Source organism: Hevea brasiliensis, chromosome 1 (assembly GCF_030052815.1).
Source record: "Hevea brasiliensis isolate MT/VB/25A 57/8 chromosome 1, ASM3005281v1, whole genome shotgun sequence".
NCBI classification, from domain to species: Eukaryota; Viridiplantae; Streptophyta; class Magnoliopsida; order Malpighiales; family Euphorbiaceae; genus Hevea; species Hevea brasiliensis.
The window spans coordinates 121,202,044-121,222,933 of NC_079493.1; the positions used below are offsets into that span (position 1 = coordinate 121,202,044).

Consider the following 20,890-nt stretch of genomic DNA (forward strand, 5'->3'; position numbering starts at 1 on the left):
GGATTTGGTGCAGGGTAATCCAGATTTGGGTAGTATTTAGGTCAAGTTTTGGATAGAATTTGGGCATGGTTTCTTCATGGAAAATGGGCTATTTTGGGTCTAGTTTCACCTCCAATTGGAGTCACATATTTTCAGTTATGGTTCAAAACTCATGCTGGACTCATTGAGTCCCAACCTACAGAAAATTGACACTTCCAAAACTCAATCTCCTCTAACTTTCTCACTTCAATTTGCATGAAATACACTTCTATAAGCAACAATCTCATCTCAATTAGGTCAATTTCAAGCATTTACACAAAATCTCCAAGTCATATACACAAACCCTAATTTTCAAGTTTCAAACTCAATCAATTCAATCCCTTTTCACTTCTCATACATATAATCATATCAATCATCATCTCTAAACTCATTTACATTATTTGAACACAATAAAGCCCAACACATTTCATGGCTGCCAAAATTTGGGGACATCATGGGTTTATGAATTTCTTGTTAATTTCTTGAAATTTTCACTTATCTCAAGTCACTTTCAAGTATTAAAAGAAGAAGGAAGAGAAAAAATCACTAACCTCTTGTGACACAACTTGAAAATTGTCCCAAAACTTCAACTTTCCTTTTCCCTATGGGTACCTAGAGTTTCCTTATGATGTGGTCTAAATTTTTAATAAAGGGGACCATGGGTTTTGGTGGATGGATAGAGAGGAATTCAAGCTTGAAGCTTGAAAGAAAATGGTGGAAGAGGGAACCAATGTGCCAGCCAAAAAGAGAAAGAGAAGAGGAAGAAAAAGACTTGGTTGGTGGGGTTTGTCTTCTTGTGTCTATTTATATACATATTTTTATTGTACTTTATTATTTTATTTTATGTCATAAGCTTTTTCTTTTCTTTTCTTTTGTTTTCTTTTCTTTTCTTTTCCTAATTAAATCCATAATTTTAACTTATGTTAATTATTTTATTTCCTAATTTTAATTTGACATTTAGATCAAAATTCACCTCTAGGGGTGAAATGACCAAAATGCCCTTCATGGTGCTCATCGGGTTATTTTTATTATTTTATACCAATTAATAAATTCTCTAAATTTTATTTTATTTCTCAAAATTTTTTCCATATTTTTTTAATATTTATTTCATTAATTTATGCCTCCTCACTATAGTTTAAGTGTAGTTCCAGATATCCTGACTGTCCGAATAGACATTAGTAGTCGGAATAGTAAAATGTACGGACTACCTACGGTGAGAGCGTTACACCTTAATTTTGTGGAAGAACGGTTTCATTTTACAGACAAGTCACTTGCTGGTACTCTAATGGCACAACTCACGACCATGAAGTATAATGGGTTGAAGAGTATGCATGAGCACATTGTAGAGATGAGTGATATTGCAGCAAGGCTAAAGACCTTAGGGATGGTGGTGGATGATTCCTTCTTGGTGCAGTTCATTCTGAACTCACTACCTCCTGAATATGAGCAATTTCAAATCAATTACACCACTATTTAGGATAAGTGGAATGTTAATGAATTGGCCAGTAAGCTAGTTCAGGAGGAAACGAGACTAAAGAATCAAGGGACTCATTCTGTCAATATTATGGATCAAGAAACTGGTAAAGGACTTAAACCAAAGGCCAACAAGTTTAAGAAGAAAAAAGAAAGGATCTTCAAATGCTTCTCAAACTGAAAAAAGGGAACAAATGGTAGATAAGTATCGCTTCTTTAAGAAAGTAGGACACTGTTAGAAAGATTGCCTGAAACGTAAAGCTTGGTTCGAAAAGAAAGGTAATCCATATGCTTATGTATGTTTTGAATCAAACTTAATTGAAGTTTCTAATAATACTTGGTGGTTTGATTTTAGTGCTACTACTCATGTGTCCAATTTGATACAGGGATTTCTTACGATCCAAACCACAAACCCAACTAAAGACTTCCTATTTATGGGGAACCAGATGAAGGCCCCAATTGAAGGCATAGGGACTTGCCGTTTGATCTTAGACAATGGTTATCACTTAGATCTTTTACAAACTCTCTCTATACCTTCAGTTTCTAGGAATGTTATTTCTATTTTAAAACTTGATGAATCTGGGTTTAATGTTATGTTAAGTTTGGACATTGATATTTCAGTTTATTAAATAATAATAATAATTTCGTTATTGGTTCTGGAATTCTTATTGATGGTTTTATAGGCTAAAACTTGATGATAATTTTGTTAAATCCTTGCTTGTCACTTATAGCAATATTGGGATTAAGCATAGTAGACTGAATAAAAATTCTGTTTTTTTGTGGCATAAGCGTTTGGGCCATATATCCAAAGAAATATTAGAGAGGTTGATAAATAATGAGATTCTACCGAGTCTAAATTTTACTGATCTTGATGTGTGTTTGAATTGAATTAAGCGAAAGCAAACCAAGCACAATAAGAAAGGAGCCACAAGAAGTAATCAATTTCTTGAAATTATACACACTGATATATGTGGGCCTTTTGATACTCTATCTTTTTGTGGAGAAAAGTACTTTATTATCTTCATTGATGATTTTTCACATTATTGATATATTTATTTGCTTAATGAAAAATCCCAATCAATAAATGCACTTAAAGTGTACATAAATGAGGTTGAGAGGCAATTAGATAGACTGAAATGGGATAATGTCCTGGTCCATTTACAAAGTTTTTAGAAAGTCATAGCATATGTGCACAGTATACTATGCCAGGTACTCCTCAACAAAATGGGGTGACAGAAAGGCGAAATCAAACTTTAATGGTTATGGTTAGGAGTATGATGAGTAACTCTTTTTTACCTATATCTTTATGGATGTATGCACTTAAAATAGCTGTATACTTGTTAAATAGGGTTCCCAATAAGGCAGTCCCAAAAACACTTTATGAATTGTGGACTGAAATGAAATCTAGTTTAAGACAGGTGTTTGGGGTTGCCGGACGGAAGCAAGAATTTATAATTCACATGAAAAGAAATTAGATTCTCGAATGATAAGTGGATACTTTATTGGTTATCTAGAGAAATCTAAAATATATATATAAGTTGGTCCTCTCTCTACTTATAAGATCACATATATTTTCTTTCATAAAGTCAGAGATAATAGGATCATATCAAGAAAGTTTTCCATAGCTAAAGGGTTGTGTGTGAATCAATAAGGGTCAAGAGGGAGAAATCGGCTTATTAATTAAAGGATCTCTCTCAATTATTAGCATGGTTCAATTAAATTCTGCATCAGGTACACTTTCTAAATCTGTGAGAATTTATTTATTCAAAATTTATTATTAGGGTAATGATTGAATCTTATATTTATAATTCATATTATGTTTATAATTGTTATGATAAATTAAGATTTATTTTTACAGTTCAAGACAAAGAAGATATAAACCCTGAACTTTACCGTGCTGCACTACCTGTTGCTGATGGGCAAGAAAATACTTTCAAGAAATAATTCGTTGATGGGAAACATAAAACCACCAAACATCTAAAAAGAAGCGTCAAATTGTTAATGGAGATTGGAGGTCCATACCGATTCATTTTCTAATAAACCTTTAGTAGAGCGTCGATCATCGATCGTCTTCCTATTGAACAAGCCACACAGCCCCATACCCGCCAGCGGGGTTAATTTCTTGCTGATGTGCTGTCACACCTCTCAGTTAGAGAGAGAGAAAGTTAAGATGTTCAGCGACCTTGGGATGAGAAGAAGGGACAAAGGTGTTACAGGTGGTATTTTTGGCCTTGTAATGCTCATTCGCAATTTGAAAAACGAAAAGGTGGTAAATTATATGACGGGTCAAATTTATATTTGTTTTTAATATATCTTTTTTTTTAAGAGAAAGTACACGGTAATTAGTATGAAGATGCTGAGTAAAGGCGCACGGCCCGGTCGGAAATTTCTAAAGCTATTGACGAACGGTTGAGTAATTATTTTTATAATATTAATAATTTTTTAATATAATTTATTATAATTGAGATTTAAATTTAAATTTTATAATTTTAAAAATAAATTCGATATTGTTTGGCTGAAATTTGATGGTGATCGAAACGCAATTTTATATCATCTCTTTGTCTCATTAAGTAACGGAGTGAAAATTATTTTTTATTTTAATTTTATTATTTATAAACTATTTTTTTGAAGTATTATTTTACAAATTATTAAAAATCATTTTTTAATATATTATTAAAATTTGAGTATTATTAATTAATAGTTTAAAAAATAACATTAAATTTATATTATGTATTTTAAAATAATATAAATATATGTATTTTATTAAAAAAATTTTATTAATAAAATTTATCTATGAAATAAGTGAATCTTATCCATCATAAAGATGTGTCGTCTTAGTTGTGAATCTAGCTCACATAAGATCATTATAGGGGCTGAACATTAAGTTTAAATCGAATCAAATTGTTAAAATCGAATTAACTAAATTATCATATTTTAAAAATCAAATTAAAACAAAATGCATGAAAAATTGAACTAAACCAAATGCTTTAACTATATCTCTCCAAAGGGATCCCCTATAGACAGTACCAAAACCACCACCGCCAAGGAGTCTGGCGTTGGTGAAATGACCAGTTGCATTTGCTAGTTCTGGAAATGTTAATGTCCTCAGTTCATATGCTTCATAATCCTTAGATGATTGCATTTCTGTGAACACAGAATATTTTGTAAATAATAAAACTTTTTAATTTCTTAAATGAATTAACATCACAACAAAGGCAAATCATATATGATTATCATATGAATAGTTACCTTCAACAACCCATAATTTCTTATGAGTCATTTTTCCTTCGAGAGTTCTAACCATCTGCATTGCATAGCAATTATAAAACAGGTAATGAATTTATCATATGTTTGATGCGTCCCTACCGCAAGTGCACGGGTCGTACAAGTAGTATAGAAAAGATATCGATCCCACGAGGAGTTGTGTTAATGATTGAATTTTTGATATAAAAAGTTGAGTAAATTGAAATATTTTTGAAATTAAAGTAATGAATTGATGGGTAATGGAGTATGAAATCTAAATTTGCAAAATTAATATTCTATTCAACAATGTATTAATTAAACTAAAATTGCATCAAATTGAAATAAGCAAGTTCAAATATGGCAATATTCAAAATGGCAAGTGATTAAATTCGATTAGAAATTAACAATGGTAAAAAGGTGATTCCGGAGTTCGGGATTTCATATTCGAGCTATTTTGGGATTTTAAATTGGTTATCCAATCTTATGAAACTTATGGGTTTTAAGGAGATTAATTCTTAAATCCTTTGAATTCCCTTTCGAGTGAGACAAAGAGTGCCTTAATCAAACTAATCCTACTTTTGTGGAGTTAGAATTAATTAAGACCCATTAAGTTCTTTAATTAATCTGTGAATCCTCTTAATCCTTAGCCTATTTCTAGGTCTAAGTTAATTAAGTCCAATTTCTTGATTATCTATCACAAGGCCTTCTCCTTTCGGTGCTTCAACCATGGATTAAGAACATCACTTAATGGGATCCTACACTAAGCATGTCATTAAGCACACAAGAAATGAATAAAACTCATTAAGATCGCAAAATATGGATTACCCAATCAAAATCCACAAAATATCTCAAATATTACAACCCTTACTCCAGAATCAAAGGTAAACTACTCACTATCCATAATGCTTACAAGATATATTGAGTTTAAATGGAAATAAAGCTTTAATCTAGGCTAAGAAATAAGAAATTAAACACTAGAAATGTAGAAAAATATAAGGAAAGAAAGAAATCTGCAAATCTTGGTTGAAAATGGTGTGGAAGGTGAAAGAGACTCTCCAAATTCTGCTCAGCCCCTCCTTTTCTTTTCTGCTCCCTTGTCTCCCTCTAAAATGGGATAATGAGACTATTTATAGCATTTTTCTGACATGGAGCCCTAAAATGGTATGTTCTAGGAGGAATTATTTGAGGGAATCTCCTGCCAGCTCATTAATGAACTCTTTATGGGACTGCATAAGTGGACTGCATAAGTTATGCAGTCCCTTATCTGATTTTACTGATTCTGAGTCACTTATGCGAAACTGCATGACTTGGTGCATAGGTTATGCACAATTCCGTGAAGGTGCATAAGGGAGGCGAGAATGTGCATAAGCTATGCAGTCCCCTTATGCACATTTCGGCTGGTTCTGGAACAGTGATCTTTCTCCTTATGCAGATCTGCATAGCTTATGCGGCAAGTTATGCACAGTTTGGTCAATGCATATTTCAGCTTGAAAACCTATTTTTGACATCTTTGGCTGTAGAAGACACTCCTCAATGGCAAAATTCTCTTCAGTCCTTCAAAAACACCATTTTTCCTACAAAACAAAGTAAAAATTACAAATTAATCCAAAATTGACAATTATGAAAAACTAACTAATTAGCTAATGAAATTAGCTAAAAATGACTAATAATCAAATAAAAATGGTTATAAAATTAGACCTAAATGACTATGCAAAATGTATGCATCAAATACCCCCAAACTCAAGCTTTTGCTTGTCCTTAAGCAAACTTTAAAATGTAATGCAAAAATTTTTAAGGGTGCCTTGTCCAAAAAGCTATGAAAATTACCAATTGAAGTAACTTAACACCCCTTCAGCCATACCAACAATCCATATACCCATCCTTCAAAATGCAAAGAATTTAATGCTTATCCAAGCTTTCACCGCTTAGCCATCAAGTCAATTATCAATCAAAATCCCCAAACCAACCAATCAAAAGAGAGAGTCATGCTCAAAAGGATTTCTAGGATCATCAATAACCAAAGTGTCTCTATATGGAATGATGGAATTGAATGAATGAATGAATAATTTTCCAATCCCATAGGCAGATTCCCTATTCCCATCTCCACTAATGTAGCAAGTACTATCAAGAGATCAAAGGTCTTTTTAGGGGTGTAATGGGGCCATGGGGTTCAAAATGAGGCTAAGAAGAAAAAGGGGTAAAAAGGCTTCAAAGCATGAGAATATTTTCAATTTTGAAACATAAGGTACACTTCTTGTTTTATTATATTTTTTTCTTTTTCTCTTTTTTTATATATATGGGAGAGAGAAATATACAATGAGGATTGTCAAGTGCTAGCATAATTTACAAAACACATAAAAATGGAGGGACATTTTGATTCTTTAAACTTGCATTTTGCATTTCCTTTTGATGATTGTCCCTAAAAATGCCACCCCCAAACTCATTTCTTTTAATACTTTGGGTGGATTTCTTTCATTTTGAATGACAATGGTGAAAAGCATATATACTAGCACTTTTTACAAGATGACAAGCATTTCTTCTCCCTTTTATTGTATATTTTTTCTTCTTCTTTTTTTATTTTTATTTTTATTATTTTTAGAAAGTGCACCTAATATTCAATATTATTCTCATGAAAAAGGGTTGGAGTGTTTGGTTCATTGGCTAGGTAGCAATAAGGGTTTCAAGAAAAATTAGGAATAAAAAGGTTCAAAGGGGTTTGCAAGGGTTAATTTTAATTAGGAAAAAGGCCAAATGTTTAAAATGAGAGGGTTTAAATCAAAGAATGCCTAATCATCTCTCTTTTCAAGTACAAGCTGGTATTTCGCCTTGAAAGGTTTAGAAAATTTGTTCTAGGATTGGTGAGACATCATTTGACTACCTTATATCCAATAACTCCCTCTAAACACTTCCATCTCCAAATGACTAGTTGGGTGGCTTTTTGGCTAAGAAGATATAGGCAAGGGATAACACTTCAAAACTTTGCACCTCTTAGGAACTTTCAATCCACAAACCCAACTAAAGGTAAGTCAAATCACTCTCATAGGCAACTTTTCAATACTCAAGGGATTTGGCAAAAGATTTTAATGCATGATGCATGATTCCTAAAATGAGTAATGCATTAACTAAATGGAGGGAGTCTATTTGTATGCAATTTGTACAATTTCTAAGTGATGTATAATGTGTGTGTAAATGTGTTATGTATATGTATGTATGGATGTATATGTAAAATATTTACAATATATGAAAATGAAATGGGATGAGATGTTCCTATACTCAAAATGTGAAAAATGAAGCAAAAATTAAGCAAAAATCAGAATGTGCACCCCCAAACTCAAAATTGGACATTGTCCTCAATGTCTCATGCAATGTGTTATCAAAAGTCAAAGTAAATGGTAATTACCAGGAATTGTAAAGATTAAGAGCAAAAAGAAAGAGTTACCTGGTATGTAGCAGATGAGAATTCAAGATAAAGGGATGCATAAGAAACTGCACAGGTTATGCAGAGTTAAGTGCTGTCCAGAGCATGTGCATAAGTAAGGTGCATAAGCCGTGCGGTGCTGCATAAGAGGCAATATATGTTGCATAGGCTATGCAGGACAGTTGCATAAGGGGAATACAACCTGTGCAGTGCTGCATAAGTAGCAGAAAGGGTTGCACAGGCTATGCAAAACAGTTGCATAAGGGAAATACAACCTGTGCAGTGTATACAAAAGCTGCTGCATGGGAATTGGCAAGGGAAATGTACAACCAGCAGTAGAAGTATTGAAATATATACAGAGTATGGGCAAATATGTACAAAAGGGCAATAAGTGCAATGAAAATTAAAGAAGACTAATGTAATAGCTATCCAATAAAACTTCAAGAAAAACAGAATTTAAAACAAACTAATTCAAAACAAACAAACATAATTTGAAACAAACTATAAATGTTTGAACATATTTACAAAGAAAAGGTTTGAACAAAAGTAAAACAGAAGCTAATCTATGTCTATTGTTTTGCCTTTGTCCAAGGATGTTGCTAAGGGCCGTGGTCATTTTGTCAATCGAAATGATGGTCTTTGGAGGAGGTGATAGAGGTGGGGGTGGCATGCCCAAAAAGATCATGAGTTGCTTCACCATTTCCTTCAATTCTTTCTGCTTGTCCCTGGTTTCCATGACAAGGTCAAATAGGTGATCATGACGATCCTGGAGTGTATCAAGACCAGTGTCAAGCTTCCTATCCACAAAGTAGATATCATCACTAAGCCTGTCAAGGTAGGTGAATAAGGCTTTAGTGTTGAATGCAGGAGGGGCTGTGGATGAGGTAGGTTCAGCTGTAGGAGGAATGGGCTGAGCAGGGTGTCCCGAGCAGCCGAGGGGTGGGGTAGGTGTAGTAGGGTGCTGTGGGACTGATGTGAAAGGTTGGGTTTCTGGTTGTGCAATAGGCTCAGATTCTGCTGCAGGGTGGGCAGTATCAAAATATAACAAATTGAACCCTGTTTTGGTTAAGTGTGCAGTATCAAAATATAAAGTGTCCACAAGTGCTGGTATTGAGTGCTCTGTAGGATTAAAACCAAAATGCTTGGCTATGACAGTGATGAGGCCACCCAAAACAATGTCACCTATGGATTTGGTGACAATATGCAGCACATGCTCACAAAAGAAATAACCAGGAGAAACCTTAACTTTGTGAAATGCACACCATAATATAAAGAATTCAAATTTTCCTACAGCACCAGAACTAGTCCCTCTGCCCAATATTGTGCTAGCAATCAGCCTATGAATAAACCTAAGTGCAGGGTCAAGTATTTGGGATGTTTTTGATCTTCCAGCAGAGAAAGTTTGAGGTTGGTTTGTGATGATTCTCCAAAATTGGGCAGCACTCCAAATGCCCTTGTTGGCTACCTCTACTCCAATATGTGGTACTCTAAATAACCCATCAATAGCAAAACCAAAAATGCTATGAAATTGGTCCAATGACAGCTCTCTATTTTGCCCCAAGCATCTAAATTTCATAATTGGTTTATGGTCTACATCATGTAATTTAAGGGTAGCAGAGAATGAAGCAATAAACTCCAAAACTAGAGTTGGATAAACTATCTCCTGTTTATGCACAAATTCCATCCAACCCATCCCATCAAGATATGCAACTACATTGTCAAATAAACCAAGGGATTGTAGAGAATCGGCAGATATATACCTAGTGGGTTGGACCCTCATATCCTTGAGTCGCTTAAAAGCTGCCTTTTGAATTGTATCAGGAAGAGGCCAGGGTAGCTTTGATACATGTGAGGCTGCCGAAATTGTCTTTTTGCTGGAAGAGGGTGTAGAGGCTGGAGCTTTTGGCTTTTTGGGTGGCGGTTCCGACAATGGGGTAGGTGGGTCTTTGCGTTTGGACAGAGGAGGCGGAGGACATGGGTCGCATGATTTGTACCGTATTTTACGTTTGTATGTGGTGGGGGGAGGTGGTGGGGGTGTCGCTTGTGGAGGAGAATTGGAAGTGGGGGGTATCGATGACAATGGAGAGACTTCAAGAGGAGAAGCTGGACGGGAGTGGGGAGGTGACTCCATTGCTGATGAAGAAGATGGAAAAGATAATGGGGAAAGAAGAAAATCGAAGAAGAATGAGAATTAGGGCAAATGTAGTGAGAATCGAAATGGAGAAGAAGGCATGAGGAGGAGTTATGCCGGAATGAGGATTGTGAGAGAAGAAGGGCAGTGAACAGGTTTATCGGGGTGAAGGTGGGAAAGAAAAAGGAAAAAAAATTTTGATTTAAATGGGTTTTGTGAAAGACTGCATAAGGGGAAAGTGCATGTGCATGGCTTATGCACCAGCTTATGCAAGTGTTGCCTTGTTTTGAAGTTCAGAAAAATATGTCATGCAGAAGTGCATAGGCCATGCACGTTGCTTATGCAGGTCTCGGCAACTTTTGAAAATTGGGAAGTGAAGTCATGCGGGAGTGCATAAGTCATGCACTCCCCTTATGCACCTCTCGGCAGAATTGGTTTTTCAAAAAATCGGGTCATGCAGAAGTGCATAGGTCATGCACTCTGCTCATGCACTCTTCGGCAATTTTTGGAACTTGGGTTGGTGGTCATGCAGATGTGCATAAGTTATGCACTCTGCTTATGCACTCTTCGGTGGGTTTTGAAATTCAGAATCTTTGGTTATGCAGAAGTGCATAAGCTATGCACATTGCTTATGCAGGTCTCGGCAACTTTTGAAATTTTCTGATTTCTGGTCATGCAGAAGTGCATAGGTCATGCACTCTGCTTATGCACCCCTCGGCAGAGAGAGAAAATGCAGAATTTGAAGTTGTGCAAATGTGCATAAGTCATGCACTCACCTTATGCAAGTTTTGACAGATATGAAATTTGACAAAATGAGGTTATGCAGAGTTGCATAAGCTATACACTCTCCTTATGCACTTGCAATAAAGGTGGAAAATGGCAAGAATTGTGGTTATGCAGGATTGCATAAGCTATGCAGTTGCTTATGCACAATTCAACAAAATTAAGATTGCAATGGAATATGATTTGTAAGTGTGAAAAATACCCTAAAATGAAGAAATATAATTCCGTGAAGCATAAACCATGAGAAATTTTCACTAAAAACACATCAATATATACAAAGTGTATCAAAAAGGCATCACACAAGCATGTAAAAATGGATCCTACATAAAAGACCTTTGAGAACTATGCCATTTTAAGTCAAATTCTGCAAATCAACATTTAGCACATAAAACTCCATAAAATCTGCATGAAGTTGCATCTAACCACAAATGAGAAATGAACTCTCCAAGTTTTGCCAAGAAAATGCAGCATTTCTACCTTGAATTCCACAACCCAAATAATCTCAAAACTACAAAAATGACCAACTTACCACCATATTAGCATTAAAAGCACATATACTTAAAAGTCACACACCCCACCTCACCAAAAACACAAGCCATCTACTGCAGACACCCTCTTTGCTGCAGATTTCATTTGTCCTCTGCATGAACCAGATTGCAGCTCCTGCATAGATTATGCAGCAAAAACTTATCAGTTTTTGGGAGAGTTTGAAGGATAAAATTTTCAAGTTAAGGGTCACTCCCCCAACAGTTCACCAGCCTTTCTTCATGGAATTACATCTACAAGGGACAAGATTTAACAATGTCAAAAATTGAATTTGGGGAGATTTAAGATAGAACAAAATCAATGAAAATGAAAGTAAATTAGCAAAAGCAAAATAAAAGGACTTGGGATGCCTCCCAAGAGGGCTACTTTATAGTCCTTAGCTGGACTTTTCATGAATTGCACTGAAAAGAGGTGAGGGATTGGATAGCTTGTAACAGTTTGCTCCCTTTATTGGGTTTCCAGTTATGTAATGCTTCAATCTATGCCCATTGACCTTGAAATTCCCAGATTTTTCACTCCAAATTTCAATTGCTCCATAAGGGAAAACCTTAGAAACTCTATATGGATCAGTCCACCTTGACTTGAGTTTTCCGGGGAACAATTTCAATCTTGACTTAAACAACAAAACTAAATCACCTTCTTTGAATTCCTTTTTCCTCAGATGCTTATCATGCCAAACTTTAGTTCTTTCTTTGTAAATACGGGCACTTTCATAAGCATCCATCCTTAATTCCTCAAGCTCATTAAGTTGTAACAACCTTTTCTCACCAGCTTGCTTAAAATCAAAATTCAAGGTTTGAATGGCCCAATATGCTCTATGTTCTAGCTCCACAGGTAAATGACAAGACTTACCATACACCAACCTAAAGGGAGTAGTTCCTATAGGGGTTTTGTAGGCAGTCCTATATGCCCATAAAGCATCATCTAGTTTGATAGACCAATCTTTCCGAGAATTGTTCACTGTTTTCTCCAAAATATGCTTGAGCTCTCTGTTAGAAATTTCAACTTGTCCTGAAGTTTGAGGGTGGTATGGTGTAGCTATCTTGTGCACTACACCATACTTCCTCATTAGGCTGTCAAATTGCTTATTACAAAAATGGGAACCCCCATCACTAATTATAGCCCTAGGAGCTCCAAATCTGCTCAAGACAAATTTCTTCAAGAATTTCACTACCACTCTAGCATCATTAGTTGGAGTTGCAATAGCTTCCACCCACTTTGACACATAGTAAACTCCAACTAAGATGTATCTATTACCATATGAAGGAGGGAATGGCCCCATAAAATCTATTCCCCAAACATCAAATAATTCCACTTCAAGAATATTATTTAGGGGCATTTGATCTCTTTTTGACAAATTTCCACTCCTTTGACATTTATCACAATCCGACACAAATTTCCTCACATCCTTAAAAAGATTTGGCCAAAAGAAACCAGCTTGCAAAATTTTACTAGCTGTTTTAGAGATTCCAAAATGTCCTCCATAATCTGAAGCATGGCAATGATGCAAAATACTCTGTGTCTCCTCTTCAGGAATACACCTCCTTATTAAACCATCACAACATCTCCTGAAGAGTAAAGGATCGTCCCATCTATAAAACTTCACCTCATGCAAAAACTTTTTCTTTTGTTGCCATGTCATACCTAGAGGTAAAACTCCACAAGATAGATAATTCACAAAGTCTGCATACCAAGGTAGTTTAGCAACAAGAGAGAAAAGTTATTCGTCCAAGAAAAACTCATCAATAGGGATTTCATCCAATTCTTCACCATCCAATTTCAACCTACTAAGATTATCAGCAACTACATTTTCAGCTCCCTTCTTATCTCTAATCTCCAAATCAAACTCTTGTAACATCAGAATCCACCTAATGAGCCTAGGCTTAGCCTCCTTTTTACGAAGCAAATACCTGATGGCTGCATGATCTGAAAATATAACCACCTTTGAGTCAATAATGTAAGGTCTGAATTTTTCCAATGCAAAGACAATTGCTAAAAATTCCTTTTCAGTTGTTGCATAATTTGTTTGAGCCTCATCCAGTGTTCTACTAGCATAATAAATAGCATAAGCCTTTTTGTCCTTTCTTTGACCAAGAACAGCCCCAATTGCATAGTTGCTAGCATCACACATAATTTCAAAAGGGAGGCTCCAATCAGGTGGTTGCATGATTGGTGCAGTGACAAGAGCTTGCTTCAACCTGCAAAAGGCATCCAAACACTCTTGGTCAAATACAAATGGTGTGTCATTACTTAACAAATTAGACAAAGGTTTAGCTATTTTGGAAAAATCCTTGATAGAGCGTCTGTAGAACCCGGCGTGTCCTAGAAAACTTCGAATTCCCTTGACATTGGTAGGAGGAGCCATCTTCTCTATCACTTCAACTTTGGCTTTATCAACCTCTATTCCTCTGTTAGACACCAAATGTCCAAGCACTATCCCTTCCTGAACCATGAAATGACACTTTTCCCAATTTAACACAAGGTCAGTATCTGCACATCGCTGTAAAACTTTAGAAAGGTTAACCAAGCATATATCAAATGAAGATCCATAAACAGAGAAATCGTCCATAAAAACCTCCATTATGTCTTCAATGAAATCTGAGAAAATTGCCATCATGCACCTTTGAAAAGTGGCTGGTGCATTACACAACCCAAATGGCATCCTCCTATAAGCAAAGGTTCCATATGGACAAGTAAAAGTGGTTTTCTCTTGATCATTTGGATGGATAGGGATTTGGAAAAAACCTGAATATCCATCTAAATAGCAAAAGTAAGAATGCCTAGCTAGTCTTTCCAACATTTGATCAATGAAGGGAAGTGGAAAATGATCTTTTCTAGTGGCAACATTTAGTTTTCTATAATCTATGCACATTCGCCAACTAGTCACTGTTCTGGTGGGAATTAATTCATTATTTTCATTTTTGACAACTGTCATTCCACCCTTTTTTGGGACAACATGTACTGGGCTCACCCAAGTACTATCTGAGATAGGGTAAATGATCCCTGCATCAAGAAACTTCAAAATTTCCTTTTTAACAACTTCTTTCATATTTGGGTTCAACCTCCTCTGATGTTCAATAGATGGCTTACAATTTTCTTCCAAAATGATTCTATGCATGCAAAAGTGTGGGCTTATTCCCTTAATGTCATCTATGGTGTATCCTAAGACTTTCCTAAATTGTCTCAACACTCTTAACAACTTATCAGCCTCTAAGGTACTCAAGTTTGCATTTACAATTACTGGATAAGTGTTATTAGTGCCAAGAAATTCATACCTGAGCTGAGAAGGAAGTTGCTTAAGTTCTACCTTAGGTGCATCTTCTTCCTTGAATGATGGTTGCTTAGATTCTGCTTTTTCCTTTTGTGTGAGTTGAAAACCGGAGCGTAGTGAATGGTGGACTTCCTCTAAGTGTTGAGCATATGCAGCTACATGAGGGTTGTCATAGTCTATGCCTCCTCCATGAACCAAACAATTTTCAAGTGGATCTTCTGGATATTTCTTTCTGAAGTGTTCTTCAACCAGCTCATCAATGATATCAACTCTCAAGCAAGTATCAGCTTCAGAATGATGCTTTTTCATAGTGTTATTAATATTGAAAACCAATTGCTCTTCACCAACCCTAAGAGTCAATTTTTCTCCCTTAACATCAATCAATGCTCCTGCTGTAGCTAGAAAGGGTCTTCCCAAGATGATTGGGATATTAAAATCTTCCTCCATGTCCAAGATGACAAAGTCAACAGGTATGTAGAACTTCCCAACCTTTAGAGGCACATTCTCCAAAATCCCTTCAGGATACTTAATTGACCTGTCAGCTAACTGAAGAGAAATGTGGGTTGGTTTAAGATCTCCCATGTTGAGCTTCTCATAAATGGAAAGGGGCATAAGGCTAACACTAGCCCCTAAATCACATAAAGCTTTTGTAGAACATGATTCCCCTATGTGGCATGGAATTGAAAAACTCCCTGGATCCTTGAGCTTTGGAGGAAGTTTCCTTTGGAGGATAGCACTACATTCTTCTGTCAAAGCTACAGTTTCATCATCTTCAAGTTTCCTCTTGTTTGAGAGAATTTCTTTCAAGAATTTTGCATAAGAGGGCATTTGTGAAAGAGCATCAACAAAAGGCACATTTATATAAAGTTTCTTCAAAACCTCTAAGAACTTCCCAAATTGCCTATCAAGCTTGGCTTTGTGAAATCTTTGTGGAAAGGGAAGTTGTGGCTTGTAGGGTCTGTGGAGGTATATATTTCTCTTCCTTCTCTTCAATTTCCTCTTTACATTTTTCTGCACTCTCTTGTTTTTCACTCTCATCAGTATTTTTCTCATTTTCTCTCTTCTCACTGTTTTCACTCTTCTCGTGTTTTTCACTCCCATCATTATTTACAACTCTCCCACTTCTTAAAGTAATAGCTTGACATTGCTCTCTTGGGTTTTCTAGTTGACTTGGCAGTTTTCCAAAAGATTTAGCACTTGAGGAAGATGCTTGTTGTGCAATCTGGTTTTCCAGCATTCTGTTATGTGTTTGCATCTGTTCCAGCCTTTCTTTCATCTCTCTCATCTCCTCATCATGCTTATTTTGGTTAGCAAGAATCTGTTGCAATAAAGCTTCAGTGGTGGAATTTCGTTCTTGCTGTTTTGGTGGAGGGTTCATATTTTTCTGCTGAAAATTAGGCAGTGGTTGCCTATTTTGCTGATATGGAACTCCTTGTTGCTGATGTGGTTGAAAATTCTGATTTTGAACTTGATTTTGCTGATTTCCCCATGAAAAGTTGGGATGATTCCTCCAATTTGGATTGTAAGTTTGAGAGTAAGGATTCCCCATTTGCTTGTTTCCATAATTACCAACATATGCTGCTTGTTCTCCATAATCTACTCCACAGCTGGTAGTTTCCTCTGCATAAGCCACTTGTTGTGAACTTCCAGCTGATGATGATGAACTAACCAACATACTCAGATCTTCCATCTTCTTAGCAAGGATATTTGTAAGTGCATCAAACTTTGCATTAATCATGTTGAATGAATCAAGATCATACATTCCAGCAGCTTGCCTTTTTTGAGTTGGAGCTGGTCCTCTTGGACTACTCCAAAGATGAGTATTCTTTGCAATTTTCTCCAATAGCTCATAAGCTTCATCTTCATGCTTCATAATAAATTCCCCTCCTGTTTGAGCATCAATAATCCCTCTGATTGCAGGAGTGACATTTGTGTAAAAATTCTGATTTATCATCCATTTTGGAATGGCATGATGTGGGCATAATCTCTCTAATTCCTTCCATCTCATCCATGACTCATATAAAGTTTTATCTTCTCTTGGTCTGAAAGCTGTCATTTGATTCCTCAACTCTTGAGTTTTTTCAGGTGGAAAATATTGTGCAAGAAATGCATCAGTGAGTTGCTCCCAATTTGTAATGGAGTTGTGAGGTAAAGAGTCAAGCCAATCCAATGCTCTATCTTTTAAAGAGAACGGGAATAGCTTCAATCTTGCTGCATCATCAGACACTCCAGGTTGTTTTTGCATGTCACAGATCATAGCAAACTTCTTCAGATGTGTGTGTGGATTTTCAGAAGGATGACCTCCGAATTGAGAATTTTGAATCATTTGAAGAACTCCAAAATCCATCTTGTAGCTATTTGCATCAATCCTTGGTCTTGCTATGCTCTCTCTCAAATCATCAAAACGAGGAAAAGCATGATCCATCATACTTCCCCTAGGCACGTTTGCATTAACAACTTCTTCCCCTTGGGCTGCATCTTCATTGTTTTGACCATTTCCAGCATTACCAACACCAATTCTAATTCTTTCATCAGCCATGTCTGCTTCAATTTCGGTTTCTCTCAAAACTTCTTTCCTTTTTCTAGTTTCTTTCTTGTTGGCCTTACAAAATTTCTCAATTTCAGGATTGAACAATAAGGATGTGTCACTTGCACTTCTAGCTCTTCTCATAAAAGATTAAAAGTACCTGAAAAATAACAAACAAACACAAAATGAAAAGATAACAAAGATAAAACTAAAAACAACTAAAATAATCAAGAATTCAATCTCAAACAAACAACTCCCCGGCAACGGCGCCAAAAACTTGATGCGTCCCTACCGCAAGTGCACGGGTCGTACAAGTAGTATAGAAAAGATATCGATCCCACGAGGAGTTGTGTTAATGATTGAATTTTTGATATAAAAAGTTGAGTAAATTGAAATATTTTTGAAATTAAAGTAATGAACTGATGGGTAATGGAGTATGAAATCTAAATTTGCAAAATTAATATTCTATTCAACAATGTATTAATTAAACTAAAATTGCATCAAATTGAAATAAGCAAGTTCAAATATGGCAATATTCAAAATGGCAAGTGATTAAATTCGATTAGAAATTAACAATGGTAAAAAGGCGATTCCGGAGTTCGGGATTTCATATTCGAGCTATTTTGGGATTTTAAATTGGTTATCCAATCTTATGAAACTTATGAGTTTTAAGGAGATTAATTCTTAAATCCTTTGAATTCCCTTTCGAGTGAGACAAAGAGTGCCTTAATCAAACTAATCCTACTTTCGTGGAGTTAGAATTAATTAAGACCCATTAAGTTCTTTAATTAATCTGTGAATCCTCTTAATCCTTAGCCTATTTCTAGGTCTAAGTTAATTAAGTCCAATTTCTTGATTATCTATCACAAGGCCTTCTCCTTTCGGTGCTTCAACCATGGATTAAGAACATCACTTAATGGGATCCTACACTAAGCATGTCATTAAGCACACAAGAAATGAATAAAACTCATTAAGATCGCAAAATATGGATTACCCAATCAAAATCCACAAAATATCTCAAATATTACAACCCTTACTCCAGAATCAAAGGTAAACTACTCACTATCCATAATGCTTACAAGATATATTGAGTTTAAATGGAAATAAAGCTTTAATCTAGGCTAAGAAATAAGAAATTAAACACTAGAAATGTAGAAAAATATAAGGAAAGAAAGAAATCTGCAAATCTTGGTTGAAAATGGTGTGGAAGGTGAAAGTAACTCTCCAAATTGCTCGGCCCCTCCTTTTCTTTTCTCGCTCCCTTGTCTCCTCTAAAATGGGATAATGAGACTATTTATAGCATTTTTCCGACATGGAGCCCTAAAATGGTATGTTCTAGGAGGTATTATTTGAGGGAATCTCCGCACTCATTAATGAACTCTTTATGGGATCAGATAAGTGGATCGCATAAGTTATGCAGTCCCTTATGCGATTTTACTGGTTCGAGTCACTTATGCGAAATCGCATGACTTGGTGCATAGGTTATGCACAATTCCGTGAAGGTGCATAAGGGAGGCGAGAATGTGCATAAGCTATGCATCCCTTATGCACATTTCTATTGGTTCGAACACGATGATCTGTCTCCTTATGCAGATCTGCATAGCTTATGCGGCAAGTTATGCACAGTTTGGTCAATGCATATTTCAGCTTGAAAACCTATTTTTGACATCTTTGGCTGTAGAAGACACTGCTCAATGGCAAAATTCTCTTCAGTCCTTCAAAAAAACCATTTTTCCTACAAAACAAAGTAAAAATTACAAATTAATCCAAAATTGACAATTATGAAAAACTAACTAATTAACTAATGAAATTAGCTAAAAATGACTAATAATCAAATAAAAATGGTTATAAAATTAGACCTAAATGACTATGCAAAATGTATGCATCAATGTTTTCTCAAATTCTCAAATTTTGATTACTTTAAAAGACAATTAATACATGATTTAATAAAGTCTGATGTGTGAATTCATACCTGTTCCATTGTAGGCCGATGCCTTGAGAATTTACTATATACCCTAGCAGCAGCACAATAAATTACTCATTCCATGTCACTTTAATTGTAGTCTCCTTCCAGTGTAGAATCAACAAGACTGTTATAATTAACATTAACTGATATGTGTAAGAATATATTATATATATTTTGAATGCCTATAACATATAGTAAGATTATCAATACTTATACGCATTTATATTTGTTATTAAATCATCCTTTCTCATTATATAATACAAAATACCATACCTTTAGTTTAAAGTCATTATCTAGAAGAATATTTTCTAAATGTTTTCTGACTTGATGTCTAGATGGATGATTTTAGGATTACCTAAATTTACATATATGAAGAAGTAGAATCTCAAGTAGAATAACAACATTAAAACAGAAAGAAAAAAAAAATGAAAATAGATAAAGCCTCAATTGCTAAAAGAGCATATATAGCAAACCTTGATTGACATAGATTACTCACATTTTTCATGTGGATATGCCAAATCTCTCGCAGAGTCTATGGCAATTTGCATTCTTTTTTACCACTTCAAATTTGATCTTTGCTTTACATCTGATGCCATTTATCATTTGTAAGATCACAATCAAATACTAATAATCGTCACAATCAAATACTAATAATCCAAATTATGTGTAGAGGGGTTCGTATATATGTGTATCTCAGGGCACAGAAAGGACTCACCGCTTAGGTGAAATCTCAAAGATTTGTTGGGAACAAACTCTAAAACAAGCAATCTTTCTGTTTCTTCACCGCAGTAGCCAACCAGCTTAACAAGATTTGGGTGAGACACAATGCCAAAGTCCTTAATCTGATTCTTGAATTCTTCTTCCTGTTGTCCTTCCCGCTTATATTTAAGTTTCTCAATAGCAATGACCTCACCACTTGGAAGGTATCCCCTATAGACATCACCAAAATCACCAATGCCAAGGAGTTCGTTGTTAGAGAAATGACAAGTTGCAATTGCTAGTTCTTCAAATGTAAATTTCCTGGGTTCATATACTTGAAAATCCTCAGGTGAGCTAGAGTCAGTCAGATCCATTTGCTGTGGTGGGGACACTGAGTACGTTTCTGTGAACATAGATCCACCAACTGAGAAAGTTATAACCCGTCTCAAAGGAAAAAGGAAACATGTGAAAGAGCAAGTTTTATCATTATAAAATGAATATATGCCAAAAAAAAATACCCCCGGTGGATGTTGGGCGATATGACTCAGTACTGGGCATCATGTCGTTGTCAATATTCATCAATAAATGTAGAGTTTCTCTAATCAACGACCATACAATATAAGCATGTGGCAATATTGCAACCAGCGAGGTTTTTTGCAATTATGCTGTTATAGTTACTAGAGAGAGAGAGAGAGAGAGAGAGAGAGGCTGGACAGTGGACTTGTTTAGCTCTCAGGTCTTAATATCCTGGAGAGTAGAGGAGTGCAGGATTGAGACTTGAGAAGGGAGGGAAAAAGGCTGGAAGCCACGTTGGA

At 35.6% G+C, this 20,890-nt stretch overlaps 2 protein-coding genes and 1 non-coding gene across 6 annotated transcripts in view; 1 reads left to right on the forward strand and 2 right to left on the reverse strand.

The window, feature by feature from the left end:
* LOC110650630 (probable serine/threonine-protein kinase PBL5) overlaps positions 1 to 20,890 on the reverse strand; it is an 86,519-nt gene that overhangs the window by 24,862 nt on the left and 40,767 nt on the right. The gene's annotated exons all lie outside the window — the stretch shown is intronic.
* LOC131169868 (small nucleolar RNA R71) lies at positions 16,848 to 16,955 on the forward strand. Its single transcript, XR_009140814.1, has one exon. It is a non-coding gene; the product is annotated as a small nucleolar RNA R71 (small nucleolar RNA).
* Positions 19,821 to 20,820, reverse strand: LOC131181483 (proline-rich receptor-like protein kinase PERK15). Its single transcript, XM_058149796.1, has 3 exons — positions 20,594 to 20,820; positions 20,092 to 20,478; positions 19,821 to 19,962 (listed from the first exon to the last, which is right to left on the reverse strand). The coding sequence occupies exons 1-3, from the start codon at positions 20,652 to 20,654 to the stop codon at positions 19,931 to 19,933; spliced, it is 480 nt and encodes a 159-aa protein (XP_058005779.1). The 5' UTR covers positions 20,655 to 20,820; the 3' UTR covers positions 19,821 to 19,930.

What these genes read in the sequence shown, in the direction of transcription:
- LOC131181483 (XM_058149796.1), bottom strand. Translation starts at nt 20,654, where the DNA reads ATGAATATTGACAACGACATGATGCCCAGTACTGAGTCATATCGCCCA. An exon ending in TCGCCCAACATCCACCGGGG is followed by an intron (nt 20,479 to 20,593) that starts GTATTTTTTTTT and finishes CTATGTTCACAG; the next exon opens with AAACGTACTCAGTGTCCCCA. An exon ending in TTTGAGATTTCACCTAAGCG is followed by an intron (nt 19,963 to 20,091) that starts GTGAGTCCTTTC and finishes AAATGGCATCAG; the next exon opens with ATGTAAAGCAAAGATCAAAT.